This window comes from Sander vitreus, chromosome 16 (genome assembly GCF_031162955.1).
Source record: "Sander vitreus isolate 19-12246 chromosome 16, sanVit1, whole genome shotgun sequence".
NCBI classification, from domain to species: domain Eukaryota; kingdom Metazoa; phylum Chordata; class Actinopteri; order Perciformes; family Percidae; genus Sander; species Sander vitreus.
Window position 1 is genome coordinate 9391130 of NC_135870.1, and position 19468 is coordinate 9410597.

General features: G+C 40.6%; 2 protein-coding genes across 11 annotated transcripts in view; one reads left to right on the forward strand and one right to left on the reverse strand.

The window, feature by feature from the left end:
• The first annotated feature begins 200 nt into the window (after positions 1–200).
• On the forward strand, positions 201–17003 carry nup188 (nucleoporin 188). Its single transcript, XM_078271370.1, has 43 exons — positions 201–255; positions 1196–1250; positions 1589–1662; positions 1746–1830; positions 1941–2021; positions 2324–2368; positions 2474–2566; positions 2698–2817; positions 2982–3193; positions 3462–3576; positions 3735–3935; positions 4646–4726; positions 4822–4914; positions 5009–5128; positions 5210–5336; positions 5514–5672; positions 6270–6396; positions 6526–6613; positions 6727–6803; positions 6905–7019; positions 7210–7330; positions 7434–7500; positions 7968–8093; positions 8219–8459; positions 8564–8770; positions 8884–9053; positions 9156–9225; positions 9327–9394; positions 9500–9695; positions 10035–10112; positions 10235–10320; positions 10440–10585; positions 10685–10863; positions 11540–11740; positions 12120–12212; positions 12375–12527; positions 13626–13763; positions 13867–13941; positions 14138–14353; positions 14487–14618; positions 14715–14788; positions 15737–15866; positions 16123–17003. The coding sequence occupies exons 1-43, from the start codon at positions 215–217 to the stop codon at positions 16300–16302; spliced, it is 5256 nt and encodes a 1751-aa protein (XP_078127496.1). The 5' UTR covers positions 201–214; the 3' UTR covers positions 16303–17003.
• Positions 17004–19468, reverse strand: part of cdk5rap2 (CDK5 regulatory subunit associated protein 2) — a 39391-nt gene continuing 36926 nt past the window's right edge. For 7 of the 10 annotated variants that reach the window (XM_078271361.1, XM_078271362.1, XM_078271364.1 and 4 more), the window contains one exon: positions 17004–17549. In XM_078271361.1, the coding sequence (XP_078127487.1) occupies positions 17404–17549 (146 nt within the window). In that variant the 3' untranslated portion in view covers positions 17004–17403. The remainder of the gene's footprint in view (positions 17550–19468) is intronic. The other 3 variants (XM_078271369.1, XM_078271366.1, XM_078271367.1) reach the window with 2 other exon arrangements.

Consider the following 19468-nt stretch of genomic DNA (forward strand, 5'->3'; position numbering starts at 1 on the left):
TTGTTGGAGGATTTATAACTGGTGAGTATTATTAAAAAAAATCATGTTCATTAAGTAAATTTATCCTTCCAAAAATCGGGTTATTAGTGAAGCATTTGGAAATGGGCGGTCAATTATTTCACTCCAGAAGTTGGCAGTAATGTAACAATAAGAATACCAGCGAAGAAGAATGTGCCCACGACGGCGATGACGACGCAGCACAGCAACCAATCAGATGGCAGGAAGGAAGATGGCGGAATCGGAGATGAGTGTCAGGTAGGCAGAATGGCAACAAACTTTAGCTAACGTATACGTTGTTTAAATAGTTGTTAAGTATTTACCGGCGAGTAAACATTACTACACAACGTGTATATTTATTAAGCCCCATCGGCGGCAACATTTATTATTTGACAGTGTGTCTTTTGAGCTGTTAGCACCACGCTAACTTAGCTTAGCAAGTGCTAACAGTTGAACAGTTGAATGGCTGTTCAGCAGCGCGGTGTGTTAGCCGCATGACAACAACAGCATGCCTGTGGAGCTGACTCGTAAACTATAACTGGTTATTTAACTGGACGAGGAGTGTGCTCATGTTTCTAGTTAAAACGCCTCACAATTCGCTACAGTAACGACAATGGTTAGCTAGTTGTGACCAAGAAGAAGAGGCTAACGCTAGTGTTTGGGTAGATGACAATGACAAAGTATTTTAGCTTAGATTTTTTGAATGGAAAACATTTCCTGTGGCATTTGCACAGTTTGTAAATGGACCCACAACCCTCTTCTGAAACTACATCAGCCTTCGACCTGTTGATTAATCAAATAAAGTGGATTTTGCAGTCAGTTAAACTGAACATGTGCATGTTACGGAAAATTAATGGATGTGTAACATTTAAGGATGAGGATGAGGGTTTTAAAATTGTCGCAATACTGGTATATACAAATTGGGATATATTGCATTTTTTCAAAGTTGTGTAACTGTTTATTGATATATTTACCAGACAGAAATGTTTATTTTTGGCGTATCCAGTTACATGAAAATACTCATGGATGTTAAAAGAATAGCTTTTACAGTATAATTGTAGAAAAGTCAGTTGACTAATGTATATTTCAGACGGACGGTGTAGATCGTCATATTGCCCACCCCATGCAGATGAACTGATAGCTACTCTGTGTCATATACATCAATGTATTTGCTAAAATATACCGGTCATTCTCTTAGGAGCAGTCGAGAATTATGGACTATACTGCTGGGAAGATCTGCATTGCGAGAGCCGGTATGTCTTCCTGTCACACGTCCTTATGTACTATATATATGCAAGAGTGTGCAGCTACTATAACAGTGTGGAGGTTGAATCAGAGTTTATGATAGGCTTGTCTTGAGGGGGGTTATATGGTGCCATCAGTACTTTTATTCTTGCATGTATAAATAGTGTGATCATCTTTTTTGAGTGAGTTTGGATGAACCAAATTGACAGAAATATTAGTATTAGTCAATAACCTTAAAAATAAAATATTTGTTGTCCACTCACAGCATATTGTTGTTTAGACAGTACAGAAATGACACAAGTGATTTTCCCTCTTCTTCTTCTAATGAAATGTTTAACGGGCACAGGCTCAGATAGAGGCAGAGCTTGACAGACACTGGGACAGACTGCATCAAGGACTAACTTACTTTAAGCTACCCAGGTATGTTAGGTTATTTTGATCCTAACATCAATAACACTCTTCTCAACAACTGAAAGGGTAATTGTTAGTGTCACTTGTTCTAGCTCATCCTCTGCTGCGAAGGTGAAGGAGAACAAAGATGTTGCACAACCATTGAAGGATTTTGGTCTGAGGATCAGTAAACTGTTGGTAAGAGTTTAAGAGTTCTGTTTAACCTAAATATGTGATTAACTGTCTTCATTTGGTGGCGCATTTTCATGATCATTTTATAATGATTTTATTCTTTAATAATGTTGTAGGGTCTTGATGAGCAGCAGAGTGTGGAGCTTTTACAGTGCTACCTACAGGAGGACTACAGGGGAACTCGTGATTCGCTAAAGGTGTCTGTTCCGCTTTTATAGATGTGGGAATTTGTGTCTTGTCGGAAATCTTGGTGTGCTTGTATGCAGCATACAAAAAAGTAACTGCCAGTTTTTACAGAAATATTATAATGTTATTAATGTATCACCTAGTCATTAGGTTTCAGTAATCCTGTGTTTTGTATGTGGGATTTAGTACTACACTCACTTATGGTATTGATTAAGGTCACCATATTTCATGAGGAACAAAAAACTCAAAGATTGTAAGAAGATGTTATTATGAAAGCTATTCAGACGGTGGCTAAACAGAGTCTTCCATACAGGTTGTTCTGAAGGATGAGCGACAAAGCCAGACACTGCTGCTGAAGGTCAGTACAGAGATCCATTTATACTTAATGTAAAGTTACACTTAATTCAGCATGACAACACTTTCATGTTTAATCCAATGAGTATTCTGGTTTGTGTATTCACAGGTAGCTGACTATTACTATGAGGAGCGCATGTGTCTGCTCAGATGTGTCCTGCTCTTGCTAACATACTTTCAGGATGAGCGACATCCCTACAGGGTGAGTGGCGGCTGCATTTGGGTCACATCAGATAATTGAAGAACACAGCTCCTCACACAATTGTCCCTGAAAATCCGCTTATTTGTTGTTGCTTCTGTAAAATAACTCTGGGTGTGTTTGTTTTTGTCCAGCCTGAGTACAGTAACTGTGTTAATAAACTGGAGAAGGACCTGGTAAGCAGGTACCAGTCGCAGTTTGAAAACCTCTTCAAAGCAGAAGCACCAACATGGGAAACTCACGGAAACCTCATGGTGATAATTTGGTTCATATGTTTGGTTCAGATCTGGTCAATACCATAATACTGTATATTGTAACCTAGATCTAATGTAAATACCACATATTGCTCACATTTTGTCTGTTTGACGTGACGGTCATAACTGATGGTGCCATTTGTTTTCATCATTATTACTTCAAGACGGAGAGGCAGGTGTCACTATGGTTCCTGCAGTGTCTGAGGGAACAGTCTCTGCTGCTGGAGATCATCTTTCTGTATTACGCCTACTTTGAGATGAGCCCATCCGACCTGCTGGGCTTCACCAAAATGTTCAAAGAACAAGGCTTTGGTTTGCGGCAGACCAACAGACACCTAGTAGACAAGAGCATGGACTCACTGGTTGACCGCATCGGGTAAGAGCAGCTCATAGTGTCCGTGTGTATGTGAAGTTCATATGTTTAAAGTGAGCTGTCCCCTAGGGCAGTGTAAATGCCCGTTTGTGGTATGTGACTTCTACGATGTACCTTTTTATGTGACATTTCTGTACTGCAATTTCTTGTTACTTATAGGCTGACATAAACGCAGATACAATACATCTGCAAAAAGCATTTAGGCCAATTTAACCAATACATTAACTCATTGTGTAGTCTTTAATTGCTCGTATGTTTCTTTGCCCTGCAGATATTTGAGCTCTCTCATCCTGGTTGAGGGAATGGACATAGACTTCCTGCACAAGTGTGCCCTGGAAGACTGTACAGAGCAGCATCAGTTCTCCAGTGCTCCTGATGTCATCAAGGTTTGACCCAAGTCTCTAAATGCAGCAGTCATAAATATTTTATAATGTCACCGTAGGGCAATGATACTCAACCACACAGTTTGTGTGTGAACTGATTTAGGCACCTAGAATAAACCATACAGACGCCTGATCCTTCATATTTCCTCTGTTTCTTCCAGGAGATGGATCAGCTTCTGCTAACATTTGGTGACATCCCTCATCACGGGCCGGTGCTGCTGGCCTGGGTCCTGCTGAGACATACTCTGCGACCAGACGAGTCCAGCCCTGTGGTCAGGAGGATAGGCAACACTGCCTTGCAGCTGGGGGTGTTCAAGTATATTTCAACCATGCTGAAAGGCCTTGGAGTCTCAGGGAATAACGTAAGAGAACATAGATACACACTTGGTCAAAACTAAAGTTCTTAGGTTGAGAAAAAGATCTATAACTTTTAATTAAAAGTAGTTAATAGTTACGATCTTGTTGCAGTTACTAAAACCATTTCACAATTTTGGACAACCTTTGCCTCTCTGCTGCTCCTATTACCTAAAACTGCTGAAATGATACTTTGTTGCTGTATACGGAAGTAAAATGTCCTTTCACAAGGTCTTAACCCACACTCCAATCAACGGCCATAGAGCCACATATTTCAAATCTTATCCTTAGGCTTCTGTTTTTCTCTACCAGGTAGTTAAATGTAATCACATGGGGCCTCAGACCTAAACCAGTCTGTAATGAGATGGCTAGAATGAAAACCACCTGGCAGTAGTTTTATAGTCAGAACCTGAGCTAAATCAGACTTCAGGTTTTATAATCATAACCCTCAAGCTGTGGTTTATATCTGCAGTGCAGCCAGACATTGAGGTGAAGACAATGCACTGAGAAAATATAGTTCATCAGCTTTGCTAAATGTTTGTGTGACAAACCACCACATTTGTGCATCAAAAACTCCTTCTTTCCTGTTAAAATATACGACACAGCAACACAGACATACACATACCAGTAGGTGCCAACGTCTATTCTCAGATGTGTATTTGTACTGTTATACTACATTACATTTTGTCTGTCACTCTTGGACTCTTTTTCTCTCCAGTGCACAGCAAGCACAGCAAAGATGTGTATCTACGGTCTCCTCTCATTTGTGATCACTTCTTTTGAAGAGGAGAGCCTACAGGTATACATCTAGATTTTACATGTATATATGTTCCTTTATACGTTCCTTACTCGCATTCATATTTGTAACTTGCCTTATCATAATGCATGTGACAGACTGACGGTGTGGCGACACAGTGCTCCCACCTGATCGATGCTGCCTGTGAGGTCCTCTCTGCTCCCAGTCTGGCTGAAGTCTTTTGGGAAATGGTGAGAAAAATAAACAGAGGAGAAGGTAGAGATAGAATTGGATAAAAACTAAAATATGTCAACTGTTGATAATCTTTTCTGTTTTTTAACCCAGAAACCGAACATGGGATTGGGAATGATCCTGGACAGTGCAGTCGGGATGTTCCCCCACAAAATCGGCCCACTGTTACAGCTTCTAACTGCACTTCTGTCAAACAAGTCGACTGTTAAAAAGGTAGATCTCACACATGCACAGACATACACACACTCAACGTTTTACTCTACTTTTCACTCAACTTTTACCTCTATGTGACAGGTATACAACTTTTTGGATAAGATGTCCTTCTACACACAAGTTTACAAACATAAGCCCAATGATATCATCTCCAAGGATGATGAGACGCTGTGGAGGAGACAAACACCAAAACTCCTCTACCCTCTTGGTTAGTTTTATCTGGTTGTTACTCTGAGATTTGAATACCCATACATCATTTAGTGTGCCTTAGCATGTCAGAGGACTGGTTAATTTTTGATGCTCATTTGTAATAGGCATAATTAAAGAAGATACTGTTTCTCTTGTGTGACGTAGCTCCACTATAACATTTCGTCTCAACCATCAGGCACGGGGCAGACAAACCTGTGGATGCCACAGGGAGTGCTGGGCCAGGTGATGATAGGGGGCGAGCAGGGCTACGTGGTTCGCTGGGACCACTCCTATAGCTCCTGGACTCTTTTCACCTGTGAAGTGGAGATGCTGCTCCATGTTGTTTCAACTGCAGGTACACAGCTTGTCGTTAAAATGTTCTCACAAACATCTTGTTAAGTGCTTTAAAGGATAAGGCTGTCGATATTCTATAATTTTGCTATTGTCAACAAATCCAGTATTTCTCAATGATTTGACAGTCTTTAAAAACACAGACGATCTTTGATTGTAAGATCAGTTAATTGTTGATTTTGGTCTTTCATGGGATTTGTTGACAGAAAAGAAAAACACAGAATATCGCCAGATTTATCCTTTAACTCCCATAAGTAGGGGAGCAAAGTTACACAATGTTTGCAGTATCTGATGGTTTATTATTAAAATAATTTAGTAACTATGCATGCAACTAACCGAAGCTATCAGTTGTGATTATTCTGTTTATAAAATGATACCCAATGATCACAAAAGTAATGTCATCAAACTGCTTTCTTAGATTGACCAACAGCCAAAAAGACCATACATATGATATTAATGTTGTTATTAAAACAAATTGTTTACTGTATTGAGCAAATGTTTAGTTTTTTTTTAATTATGCCAGCTAAATTAAACCATTATTCTGCTTCAGCATTCCTTTGTTTCAGCATAATTCTTTTATCGGTGCCTTTTCTTGTGCCAGATGTTATAGCTCACTGTGCACGTGTGAAGCCCATCCTGGATCTTGTCCATAAGATCATAAGCACAGACTGGACTGTGTCGGATTGTCTGTTGCCTCTCACTTCACGCATCTACATGTTGCTGCAGAGGTAAACTCACTTTACCGAGACACTCATCCAACTCTTAAAGTGTGTTTATTTTGTACTTCCTATTTGAAACGGTCTCGATTTGAAACCTAGAATGAATTTGTCTTCTCATTTGTGATTAACGTCCGTTAGGTTAACGTCAGTCATCAACCCTCCAGTGGACGTGATCGCCTCCTGTGTGAACTGCCTCACTGTACTGGCAGCAAGGATGCCTGGGAAGGTGGGTGTGCTGGGCACTTCCAGTGTGAACAGGAGGTAAAATAAAGGATTTAAAGTCACTTTTCTTGAATCCTCCTCACATACCATATCTATTTTTTTTTTTTAAATCTTCAGGTGTGGTCCAGTCTGCACCACACAGGTTTCCTCCCCTTTGCCTCCAACCCTTTGACCAGCATGGCTCAGTGTGTAAGGTGTGTCTGCTGCCTAATGTTTAATATGCCTAGCAAATATCAGACTTTTAATTGTTTGGGAGAAGTAAAAAGTATTGAACAAAACTGTTGTTTTTTTCTAGTGCTGAAGGAATGAAGGCCGGTAACTATGGCAACCTGCTGGTCCAGATAGAGCAGCCCAGGGGGGAGTATGCTGTGACCATCGCTTTCCTTCGTCTCATTACAACCCTGGTCAAGGTAACAACTGTTGTGTTGTTTTTTTTTTTACCAAATAAAATGTTTCTGGCCAACATTTTGTAGTAGCAGCTGAACATTGTTATATATAAAATAAAGAAGAGCATGTTATGTTTAAATCTATAAATGTGGTGTCCAGCTGCCATAATGTACATCATATCTCTCATCTCCTCTCCCTGTTGGTTAATTTCAGGGTCAGCTTGGCAGCACACAGAACAAGGGCCTGATCCCGTGCGTGCTGCTCGTGTTAAAGGAGATGCTGCCTACGTACCACAAGTGGCGGTACAACACCTATGGAGTCAGGGAGAGGATAGGTAAGGAATATGTCTGAAATGACAGTTGTAGCAAGTTTCTTTCTTCCCGACTGGGAATTATAAAAAAAACTGAATAAACACCAGCTGCTCTGTGTTGCTGCAGGCTGTCTTATTTTGGAGCTGATCCATGCCATTCTCAATCTAAGTCCAGAGGGAGAGGACCAGGGCAGGTAAGGATAAGTCTGTTGAGATCCAAGTGTTTTAACTCTATTACCGGCACATTGTTCTGTAAATTCAGTCAGGTGAACATTTGAACAGGCTGTTAGGAATAATAATTATGGACATTTGTCTAACTGCGATTCATTCTCCCTTGTGGGGGGAGGGGCTTAGGAGACCATTTTGGGCTTTAGCAGAAAGGGGGGGAGGGACTGAGAAGTTGTTGATGTTCAAATTTTTTGGCTAAGTCCTGGATCTTCCCAATCCTACCTACTAAATAGATAGTGACAGCAAACTGCATAAAGTATTTTTAACTTTTGGACTGTTGGTTGAACAAAACAAAGACATTGAAGTGTGTCAACATTTTACACACTTTTCTGGTATTTCATTGACCAAATGATTTATAAATAATGAAAATGATTGTCGGTTGCCATGATTGCCCTGATTAATTAATTGTTAATTAATTTGTTCCTCACTGCAGCACCCCCACCTTGCAGTCTCTGTGTATCTACAGCCTGGCAAACACTGAAGCTGGACAGGCAGTTGTCAATATCATGGGAGTTGGAGTGGACACCATAGATATGGTCCTGGCTGCACAGCCCAGCAGGTGAACAGACAAGTGTCCATGCCTAGATTTCCTTATTATGTTTTCATATATTTATACCAAAACCTTCCATATTTTTGATGTATAATAACAGTAGATTTGTTTTGCTTTTCTCTGACGCTGTCCAGCTGTGGCTCTGAGGGTCCCGGTCAGATCCTAATCCAGACAGTCAAACTGGCCTTTTCTGTCACCAACAACGTCATCCGCCTGAAGCCGCCGTCTGACGTTGTGTCCCCTCTGGAGCAGGCCTTGACGCAACATGGTGGCCATGGAAACAATCTCATAGTTGTCTTGGCCAAGTATATTTACCACAAACATGACCCAGCACTGCCTCGCCTGGCAATCCAGCTGCTTAAAAGGCTCGCCACAGTAAGGACTTCTAATACGTTCGTACAATATTAGTTGTACATGATGGGTTTATTGTTTTGACGACCGTAAATATTCATAATATTTAACCAATATCTTGTCTGTAGGTGGCTCCCATGTCAGTCTACGCTTGCCTTGGCAACGACGCAGCAGCAATCCGGGATGCGTTCCTCACTCGGCTGCAGAGCAAGACAGAAGACATGAGGATCAAGGTCATGATCCTTGAGTTCCTCACCGTTGCTGTAGAAACCCAGCCCGGCCTCATTGAGCTTTTCCTCAACCTGGAAGTCAAAGATGGAAAGGAGGGGTCAAAGGTATGAACTGTGTAGTAAAACAAATAAGTGTGTTTTGTTATCTTGTGTTTTTTGTAGTGCTGCATCTGGATTCAAAATATCTTCTTATTTTTTTAATTTTTTTTAACCTGCAGGAGTTTCTGCTTGGTGAATGGAGCTGTCTTCATGTGGTCTTGGACCTGATTGACTCCAAACAGCAGGGGAAATATTGGTGTCCCCCGCTGCTCCACCGAGCGGCCCTGTCCTTCCTCCTTGCCCTCTGGCAGGATCGCAGAGATAGTGCCATCTCTGTCTTACGTACAAAGTAAGCTCAGTATCTCAGACAAAATGACTTACTTTGACCAGGAATAATATGTGCTGCATGTTTTGAAACACCACCGTATGATAAACGTGTTTTTTTACGCAGAGATAGGTTCTGGGAGAATTTGACAACGCCTCTTTTTGGGACCCTCACCCCACCTTCAGATACAACGGAGGTATTTTGCTCTTTTTTTTTTTTTTTTTTAACACTGCGCTAATGATAATGCATGAGTAAGATGTTAGGTGTGTTAACTGAAGAATTATGTTTTATCTTCAGCCTTGTGTTCTGGAGACGTGTGCTTTTGTCATGAAGATCATCGGCCTGGAGATCTACTATGTTGTCAGGTCAATTCCGAGTCCCTAATATAATTAAAGTATTCCCATATTTACCACTTTCATTTAGCTCATATCTCACGTAATTTATGTCAATTGTGTCTGTGCGGTTCACAGTGGTTCATTGGAGCAGTCTCTGAAGGATGGGCTTCAAAAGTTTTCCAATGCACGACGATATGAGTACTGGTCTCAGTATGTCAAGTCTCTAGTGTGCCACGTGGCGGAGATGGAGGAGGAAGGCATCAGTTCCTTCCCTGAGACCCAGATGTTGATCTCTGCCTGGCGGATGCTGCTAATTCTTTCCACGACCCATGTATGTTACGGCGAACACAATCGTGGTTCTAGTGTTTTAGGTTTTGATGTTTAGGTATAGCCGATCAGAACTAGTTCTTATGTTGGACATCAAAAGTCTTTAAATAACACGTTAAATCTTGTTGGAAGGAAGTCACCGCTTCTGGCCCTATAACATTACAACATGTTGGTTTTTAGTACAGATTCAATTATTTATTTTTGATTGATTGATTTGTTTGAGCGTCCTGCGACTTGAAGTGGCCTGAGAAATTAAGTAGATTTTCTTTGCTCAAACCCTTATCTGCAAATGGACCACATACAAATGTGATGCAATGATGATTGGTATATTTTACTCTTTCAGTCCGACGTGATGCAGCTAACCGAGGACACGACCAAACTGAAGCTTTTTATGGACATCCTGGATGGGACCAAAGCTGCTGTAAGTCATCATGGCATAACATATTTTCCCTTTTAATTTGTCTTCATGCCTCATTTTACTTTCTTGCATTTCTCTGCCTTTTTGTTTTTGTTTAGCTTTCTAACTCTTTCCGTGTCTTTCAGCTGACTACGCCCATGTCTGTGCCTTGTCTTCGTCTTGGATCCATGATGGCCACTCTACTACTCATCCTCCTCAAACAGTGGAGGAGGTGTGTATTCATGCATTTGATGGAGACAGTTTATAGGTTTCCTTAATGTCGTAGTCAACAGTGCACACATGACATACCTTAACTCATGTCTCTCTAACAAACTCTGTTCCTGTCTCCAGTGTGGTAGCAACAGCTCCTGACATACTGTCTCCCCTCTCCCTGATCCTGGAGAGTGTCCTGCAAGCTGACCAGCAGATGATGGAGAGGACCAAAGCCAAAATCTTCTCTGCACTCATTTCTGTGCTACAGATTCAGGGACTCAACGGTAAGATGCGTGTCTTCTGTAGTCTTTGTTTGAATCTAATGTGGCAGTGGTCTGTAGTTCAGTCTTTTTGATTCATGTCGATTCATTTTTGTCATCTAGGAGGAGATATTTCCCAGCTGCCCCAGCTATTGCTGTCTGTGTGTGAGACGGTGAAAGACGAGGCCCTGGCCCTCATCGACAATACTCGTCACATGAGACAGACGGGGGACACGGCGGAGGACGAGGACAGCATGGAGACGGACTCTTTCCGCGGCCCACAGAAGGACCAGAGAGATGGGGTGAGCCGAGGACCCAAGACCCTGTTTGCAGATTCATTCTTAAAAAGCCTAATTTTGTTCCACGCTTCTCCTTCCAGGGGAGTCAAAAAAGTTAGTGTCATATTCAAGCCAAGGATCTCAACTTTCAACATTTAGCTTCAATCTTTCTAGATGTCAATATGTCATGCTTCTTTAACGTTATTTAATGGTGATACTTAATGTTGAAGCGGGAGAAAGGATATTTGAATATTAATTACTTTACTATTACTTTTATCAATACTTGGCTACAGCAGAAACAAGTTGAGAAGACAACTTAAGTTCTTTAGCTGCTAAATGCGCCACTGTGTTCACCAGCTGGTTGCTAACTGTCTGTCTGCTGTTTGGTGCTGAGCAGGTAGTGTACAGCGGGTCTTTAGAGCTTTTTAGCTGAAAACAGCTGCATCTGAAAACAACGCTATGAGAGTGAACTAAAACAGTTAAGCTAAACAATGAACTGAAATTTAAAGGGGAGCTGCAGATTCAGGTGATAATCCTCTGTAGGTTCATCAATAATCCAACTGTTATTCATCTCATTTTACAGTTTCAACACCCACTTTCACTGCCGTGGTATGAGCAAAAACCACGGGAAATGAAACGTTATTGCACCCAACAACATTGTAAATCCAACATAAAGTTAATTTGTCACTGTTTTTATCAGGTGTGTGTACTAGCACTGCACTTGGCGAAGGAGCTGTGTCGCACCGACGAGGACGGCGAGCACTGGGTCTCAGTGATGCGTAAGATTCCAGTTCTCCCGTCGGTGCTCAGCGCTGTTGAGCTCAGCCTGCGATCCAAACACAACCTCTACTTCACTGAGGCTGCACTTCACCTGCTGCTCACACTGGCCCGCACGCCTCAGGTAAGCACAAAACACATGCTTCTACTTGAGATTGAAAAGATAAGGCTGGTGTTTATTCTTCTTTTTGCCAACAAATACTGTGAAAAGACCAAAGTCTGTCTCTAAATATTTCTGACTTCCCTACCCTCTTTCTGGCTCTCCCCTCAAGGCTCGTTTGTTCCTTCTGAAGAAATGCGTCTTTTTTTTTTTTTTAAATGGATGACAAATATATGGTTTCATTTTTTAATTCTCAGACATTTTTCTACAGCACAGAGCACTATGCAGTATTGGGCTTTGGATACACAGACAAAACTTGACTCGTCCTTTTCATGTTTTTAAATCAATCCTTTACATCAGTTGACAATGTCCAATGTTGAGGGTGTCTTCATTTCTCCTCCAGGGGGCAGCAGCTGTTGCTGGAGCAGGAGTCATCCAGACTATCTGCCTCCCTCTTCTGAGCGTCTACGAGGTGTCTTCAAACGGAGCATCACAGGTAAAAAAAACAAAAAAAAACAACAGTTAAATTAAAGCGGTCCCTTTACAAAAAAAACCCCATCAATTCTGCCTTGCTTATCACATAGCATTTCTTAATGACACAGACAAAGCACTTCATTAAAATGATATAATAATATAGTATGTCCATGTCGCTGGGCAGAGTTTCTCGCGGAAGTCCCAGGACTCTGCCTGCTGGCCGGGGGTGTACCGCCTCTGCATGTCTTTAATGGAGAGTCTGCTCAAGACGCTGCGCTACAACTTCATCAACGAAGCGCTGGACTTTGTCGGAGTACATCAAGAACGCATACTACAGGTATTACTGTCATGAACATTGTCAAAAAAAAAAAAACACTTGATTAATTGATTGCTCTATAAAATTTAGAGAATGAAGGAAAATGCTCTTAATTTTCCAAATCTATGGTCAATTATTAAAAAATCCTGTTTTATCCAAATACACAAAGGTATTTAGTTAATATAAGATAAGGTAAGATAGACTCTATTAATCACACACTGGGGAAATCCCTGTGCTACAGCAGCTCAAAAAAAAGAAGAAATGTACACACATCAGAATAACTTAAATAGACATAAGAGGAGAAATATACAGAAAGTATTATAAGAAATAGAATTAGTTATAATAATAATAATGGTAATAATACAAACTTATATTTTTTGGGCATTTTCAGCCTTTATTTTTGAAAGGACAGCAGAAGACATGAAAGGGGGGAGAGAGAGGGGGAATGACCTGCAGCAAAGGGCCGCAGGTCAGAGTCGAACCCAGGCCCGCTGTGTCGAGGAGTAAACCTCTATATATGGGCGCCTGCTCTACCAACTGAGCTATCCGGGCGCCCATAATACAAACATATTTACACAATAAACACCCTTAAATAAACAGACAGTCACAGATATACAGATGAGTAAGGTGCGGATGAATAGAAATGACATATTGCACAGTTGGAGCTGACACAGAGAAATAAATAAATAAATATGCATAGTTAAATATCCCTACTTCTTGAAACTACACTTTACCACTATAAAAGATTAAGAAAACCAGCAATTGTTTATCAAAATTGTTGCTGATAATTGTTCTGTTGTACCTGTGTAATCGACTCAGCTCTATATGATTTACCTTAATCTGCCATCGCTACGCTCTGTGTATGTTCGTCTCCCACTAAGTCCTTACGTCAGTCAAGATTTTTAATAATTCATTTGTCATTGTAACCACAGAAATTAACCTGCTAGAAATTGCACCATTACATAGTATTTGCCTCAGCAATATGTTCAGGGAAGATGCTCACAAAGGTAGCAAAATACAACAAGCAGTAATAAGACATTTGTATGCCGGTATTGTGGGTGGTTTTCTTGTTGACAATAGTATTTCTAATCTTCACGCTTACATTTCTCTCCCGCTCAGTGTCTGAATGCCGTGCGAACAGTGCAGAGCCTGGCATGTTTGGACGAGGCAGATCACACGGTCGGTTTCCTGCTGCAGCTCTCGAGCTTCTGTAAGGAGTGGCAGTTCCACCTGCCCAATCTGCTCCAAGATGTCCAGGCAAGTCCAGAAGAAAACTCCACATCAGCAGAGATAACGGCACAGCTCCACTGGTGCAGTGACCCTTCAGTATTACAGTTAGGATGTTTCTTTCTCTCTGCAGGTCAACCTTTGTTATCTGTGCCAGACCTGCACCTATTTGCTCCACAGCAAGAAGATGCTTCATCACTACCTCCAGGTAAGAAACCAGGAAATACTTTTTATGGTTTGACAATGAAAGGGACTGCAGCGTCATTACATATTCATTCTGTAATGACTTATATGAGTGTGTCTTGGACAGTGATAGTAAGCAGCCAAGAGAACTTTTCTGCCAAAAAACAAAATGAAGATGTTTTATTTATTCAGGCTTTATGTTTGTTTTGGATTTTGTTTAGGCTAAAAACAGCGAAGCGATGCCTCCTGGTCCCCTCCCCAGGACACAGCGGGGCCCCCAAACCCCGTCTAAAGAAGCAGCAGGTGGAGGGGAGAGAGAGGAAGCCGAGCAGAAGGCCCTGCTGGCTGTGCAGTGCAGTCTTCTGAAGATCCTCAGCAAAACCCTCGCAACTCTGCAGCACTTCACTCCAGACTGCTGCCAGATTCTCCTGGACCAGGTCAGCCTGCTTATTCTGCTCTAATGCTTCCTCCAAAATTAGTCTTTGTTTTTGTCCTGTGCCACATTGTGGACATTTATTTTTGCATAAAAGACAATACAAATGCCGATTTGTGTCTCGGCCTGTGTCTCAGAGTATGGACTTGGCAGAGTATCGAACCCTGTTTGTGCTCAGCTTCACAACTCCGGCGTTTGACCCTGACGTGGCTCCTTCGTTTGGAACCCTGCTGGCCACCATCAACGTGGCCCTGAGCATGTTGAGCGAGGTAAATGTTCGTGGTTACACTGAACAACATCAGCTACAGTCAGCCTGCAGCAGATCCCTGAGTGTTTATTATGTATGTATATATGTTTGTTCATAGATGGAGAAGAAGAAAGAGCCAGTTTCCTTGAGCATAGTGTCACTGGCCTCATCAGATGAGATCCAAGCTCTGAAGTGAGTAAATCTCCCTCCCGCTACTTAAGGTTTTATTTAAATGGATTTGCTTTCTTGCCACCAATTATTAGTCTGGCTCAAAGGATGTACATTGTTGAGGTTAAGCCTGACATCACACACCAGATTTTCCTCCTCTCCACTATCGGAACTTAGCGCTGCAAAGGACGGTTGTGATTGGTTTTAAAAATTCAACCAAGCCAGAGTGTTTTTTCGCCCTATCGTAGAACAGATAGGCGGTGTAGCCAGACTGTAATCCCTCGCTGACACACTGCTGTGGAGATGGGTCTGGCAAAAGACTAACCAAATATGAAGCTACAGCCAGTTAGCTTAGCATAAAAGGCTGTAAGCAGGGGGAAACGGTTAACAGTCTACCTGCCAGCACATCTAAGCCCACCAATTAACATGTTATAATCCTCCAAACTGTTTCAGGGGAGGCTCAGTGAATGGAAGTGAAAAAATATGACATTAGTTATTACACAAGTTATCAATAAAAGATCTTACAGAATAGCCTAAAAGTGTGAAGAGAGAGTTCAGAGATACAGTATTTTTGGTAAAATCTTAAATTATATCATAAGATGAACAGGATGACTAGATGGTAAAAAAAAACCTGTTTGGTCTGCCAGGACTCCCATAACTTTGCACTCGTGTTTCCCACTTCCCTTTATTAACAAATACCACACCCACAATTACTATGGTGCGGCCGTTTTGCCAATCAGTGGCCTAGCTGTCAATCAAAATCAGTGGATCAGAACTATGAGGGGAGGCCCACTGTCTCAGAGTTTGAAAACCCCCTGTGCTAGACTAAGCTAAGCTAACTGGCTGTAGCTTCATACAGACAGAGTGGTATTGGTGAAGTGAAAAAGTTTCTTTTCTAAAATGTCAAACTATTTCACTTCCTTGTTTTGCTTTGGAACATTAAATTGAGATGAGCCCGTTTTTTCTCCTCAGGTCGTTGCTGATGTTCACCATGGAGAACTGCTTCTACGTGCTGATCTCTCAGGCTGTCCGATGTCTCAAAGATCCCTCCATCCTGCCTCGAGACAAACAGAGGCTCAAACAGGAGCTCAGCTCTGAACTGGTGAGACGTCGCATCTCTCCTAACCTGTCTTTGTTTAAGTCTTCTGCATGCTTTTCAAGAATACGTCTGAACCAAACCCAACAATGAATTCATCCCAGGTGTATCCTGAGCCTGATGCAGTTTGTTCCTCTCTGCCATAGACCTCACGTATTGAGAGATGGATTAACACATTGATGGTTTTGGTCTTTTCAAGGACCCTTTATAATATACTGACTAAATATGACCTAACTTTTCTTTTTCCTCTCTTCACCACCAGAGCACTCTTCTCTCGAGCCTTTCCCGCCACTTCCGCAGGGGCTCTCCGTCGTCTCCGGCCAGCGGCATCCTCCCCTCCACCCAATCCAAACAACCCACACCAGGCTCCAAGGCAAGCCATGAAGGTCAGGAGCCGTTCATTCAGCTCGTTCAGGCCTTTGTCAGACTTGTGCAGAGATAGATTTGTCTTCTACTGGGAATCTACAAGTTTCAGTCTCCCACCCCAATACAAACACTCACTGTTGTTTTACAAAAAGCCAACATTGTTTTTGTACCTCCAGTAGTACAATCAGAAGAAAAAAAACTGTTGATGTAATGCCCCATTTGTATGTACACTTATTATAGTAGTTCAGATAGCACAAATGTGTGACCTGGAGTGAGTGTGTTTATTCTAATATGACTGGAACCATAGTTTGTTGAACAATTCATTTGCCAAAACTGCTGTTATAACTAAATTTGACACGACCACAACCAGTGTTTATTTAAAAGGCCAATGAGAAGAAGAAAGAAACCATGTATTTTGAAGAGATCTAAATCTGTAGAGATCTGGGTGCTACTAAACCACCAGTCACTGACTGTGGTCTATCTTTCCAAGGCCTAGTTTTATAGGTCACTTCGATGATACGTAATGACCAGACATGTTTCAAGCGCAACTTTAAAAAATCTGACCTTTCAAATGTAATCTTCTCATGAATGACTAAACGTAGGAAAGCTTATTCTGTAAAGCTCCATTATACCTTTTCTAATTCTCTTCATTTTCACTAAATCTTGATCTGAACTTTATTTTCTTATGTGTGCTTATCCATGTACACACGTTGAAGCAGCTACCAAGATTTGTACTTAAAAAATGTATATGCTAATAAAGGGACTTTTGTACCACAATTGGGTTTCATTATTAAATTCTTTTCTTTACTGCATTTTGCACATAATTCTTTGAACACACGACAGTCCTGAACCATCCTATACATAAACTGACCCATGAAACCAAAAACGTAAAAACAATGTCAGTAATAACATACATTTTCATATTGTGTATGCATCATATAAAAAGAATAAAGGAAAATATTTGCAGGAATTACTATTTACAAAGGCATTTTCTTTTAAAAGAACGTTTACAACTTCAGTACCTAAAATAAATGAAATTATAGGCCGGTCATGTGCAATTATAGTACAAAAAGGCTTTGATATTGGGAGAGTAAGATGACAGTTTTACAGCAGGATAAGGCCTGAACATTAGGTAGCTACATTATTAAAAGCCTTGTAGGGCATTGAAACAGCAGATTTAGTAGCTGCAGTGTAAAGAGGCGTCACTATGGTGATCCTCTGAGGATTCAGAGTGTCTCCCTGCAGTTCTTGTAGAAACAGGAACACACATCTGCTCAGTCTGAGGGGCGGTAGTGTCCCCTACTGGCCATTGACTGGGACCTCCTGAAACAGACAACACAAGGACTATAACATCAGACTGAAAACACTAAGTCAATTTTATGCTTAAGACATGCAGGGAAAATGTGGTGCTGTAGGCATTTAAAAAGATTGAAAATACTGACATTTTTCAACTGCCTGCAGACATGCATCTGACGTCTCGTTTTAAAAGGAATATTTTGACATTTGGGGAAATACGCTTATTTGCTTTCTTTCTGAGAGTTAGATAAGAGGGTTGATAACACTCATATCCCTCTGTTCAATATGAAGCTCGAGACAGCTTGGCATAAAATCTGAAGACAAGGGGAAGCAGCCTACCTGGCTCTATCCGAAGCTAAAGTTCACTTAGTCTACTGGTTGTAGCTTTGCATTATATGTACATATATGTACGTATGTGTATATATACAGCTTTGACCCTGCGGTTGCTTCAACAAGGCCTGAGCCTCTGTACATTGGGCTCCCCTACTATGACTTTTTTCCGACATACTATGGCTTTATTCCACTTTTTTTCGACGTGCTTTACTACGACTTTCTTTCAACATTATACTATGACTTTTTTCGACATACTATGACATTTTTTAAAGATTATGCTATGACTTCTCCCCCCACTTTTGACATACAATACTATGACCTTTTTCCACTTTTTCTATTTCTACTTTTTTTTCGACATACTATACTCACACAGTCACAGTATAGTATGGCAAAAAGAGGGGGGAAAAGTCATAGTATAGTGTGAAGAAATAAAAAAAAGTTAACATGCTAAGTGCCTAGCTTCAACAAAATAAGGATACACCCAGGCCCTGATAAAAAGACAATCATTTATAATGTCTTCTGAAATCTGTTCGTGTAGGTTGAGAGGGAGAGAAGTCAAGGAGGAAACATAGGAGGAAAGTCATATTATAGTATGTCGAAAAAAGTGACAAAAAGTCACAGTATAGTATGTCGAAAAAAGTCATATTATAGTATGTCGAAAAAAGTCACAGTATAGTATGTTGAAAGAAAGTGGAAAAAGACATAGTACAGTTTGTCGAAAAAAGTCAGTATAGTATGTCGAAAAAAGTGGAAAAATAGTCATGGTATAGTATCTCGAAAAAAGTCATAGTATAGTTTGTCGAAAAAAGTCATAGTACAGTATGTTGAAAAAAGTCAGAATAGTGTCAAAAAAGTCATAGTATATTATGTCGAAAAAGTGGAAAAAAGTCATAGTATAGTATGTCGAAAAGAGTCATAGTATAGTATCTCGAAAAACGTCATAGTATAGAATGTCGAAAAAAGTCATAGTATAGTATGTTGAAAAAAAGTGGAAAAAAGTCATAGTATACAGTCGTGAAAAAATTAGGACACCCATGCTAAAGTTGACTAAAAAGAGGAATAAAAAAAATCAGCTTTTGCAAATTGATCTTAATACCTTAATTAAAAAAATGAGGAAAAATCCATTCTTTAAGGACACCAATTTTGTTTGTGAATGAATGTATGAATGTATGAATGTATCGTAAATAAATAAATATTTATAATATAAATATTTCTCCTTAAAATACAGGGCAGGCATAAGTAAGTACACCCCTATGTTAAATTCCCATAGAGGCAGGCAGATTTTTATTTTTAAAGGCCAGTTATTTCATGGATCCAGGATACTATGATCCTGATAAAGTTCCCTTGGCCTTTGGAATTAAAATAGCCCCACATCATCACATACCCTTCACCATACCTAGAGATTGGCATGGGGTACTTTCCATAAAATCGTCTCTCAATGCAAATCAAACCAGCTATTAGGCTAACTGAAATAAAACCAGTCGAAAACAGTCCTAGTATAGTATGTTGAAAAAAGTGGAACAAAGTCATAGTATAGTATGTTGAAAAAAAGTGGAAAAAACTCATGCTATAGTATCTCGAAAAAAGTCATGGTGTAGTATGTCAAAAAAAGT

Bases quoted from the DNA above. Each gene is read 5' to 3' on its own strand.
- nup188 (XM_078271370.1), top strand. From the start codon at position 215: ATGGCAGGAAGGAAGATGGCGGAATCGGAGATGAGTGTCAG. The intron at 8,094-8,218 runs GTGAACAGACAA...GACGCTGTCCAG, and splicing joins CTGGCTGCACAGCCCAGCAG to CTGTGGCTCTGAGGGTCCCG. The intron at 13,942-14,137 runs GTAAGAAACCAG...GATTTTGTTTAG, and splicing joins TGCTTCATCACTACCTCCAG to GCTAAAAACAGCGAAGCGAT.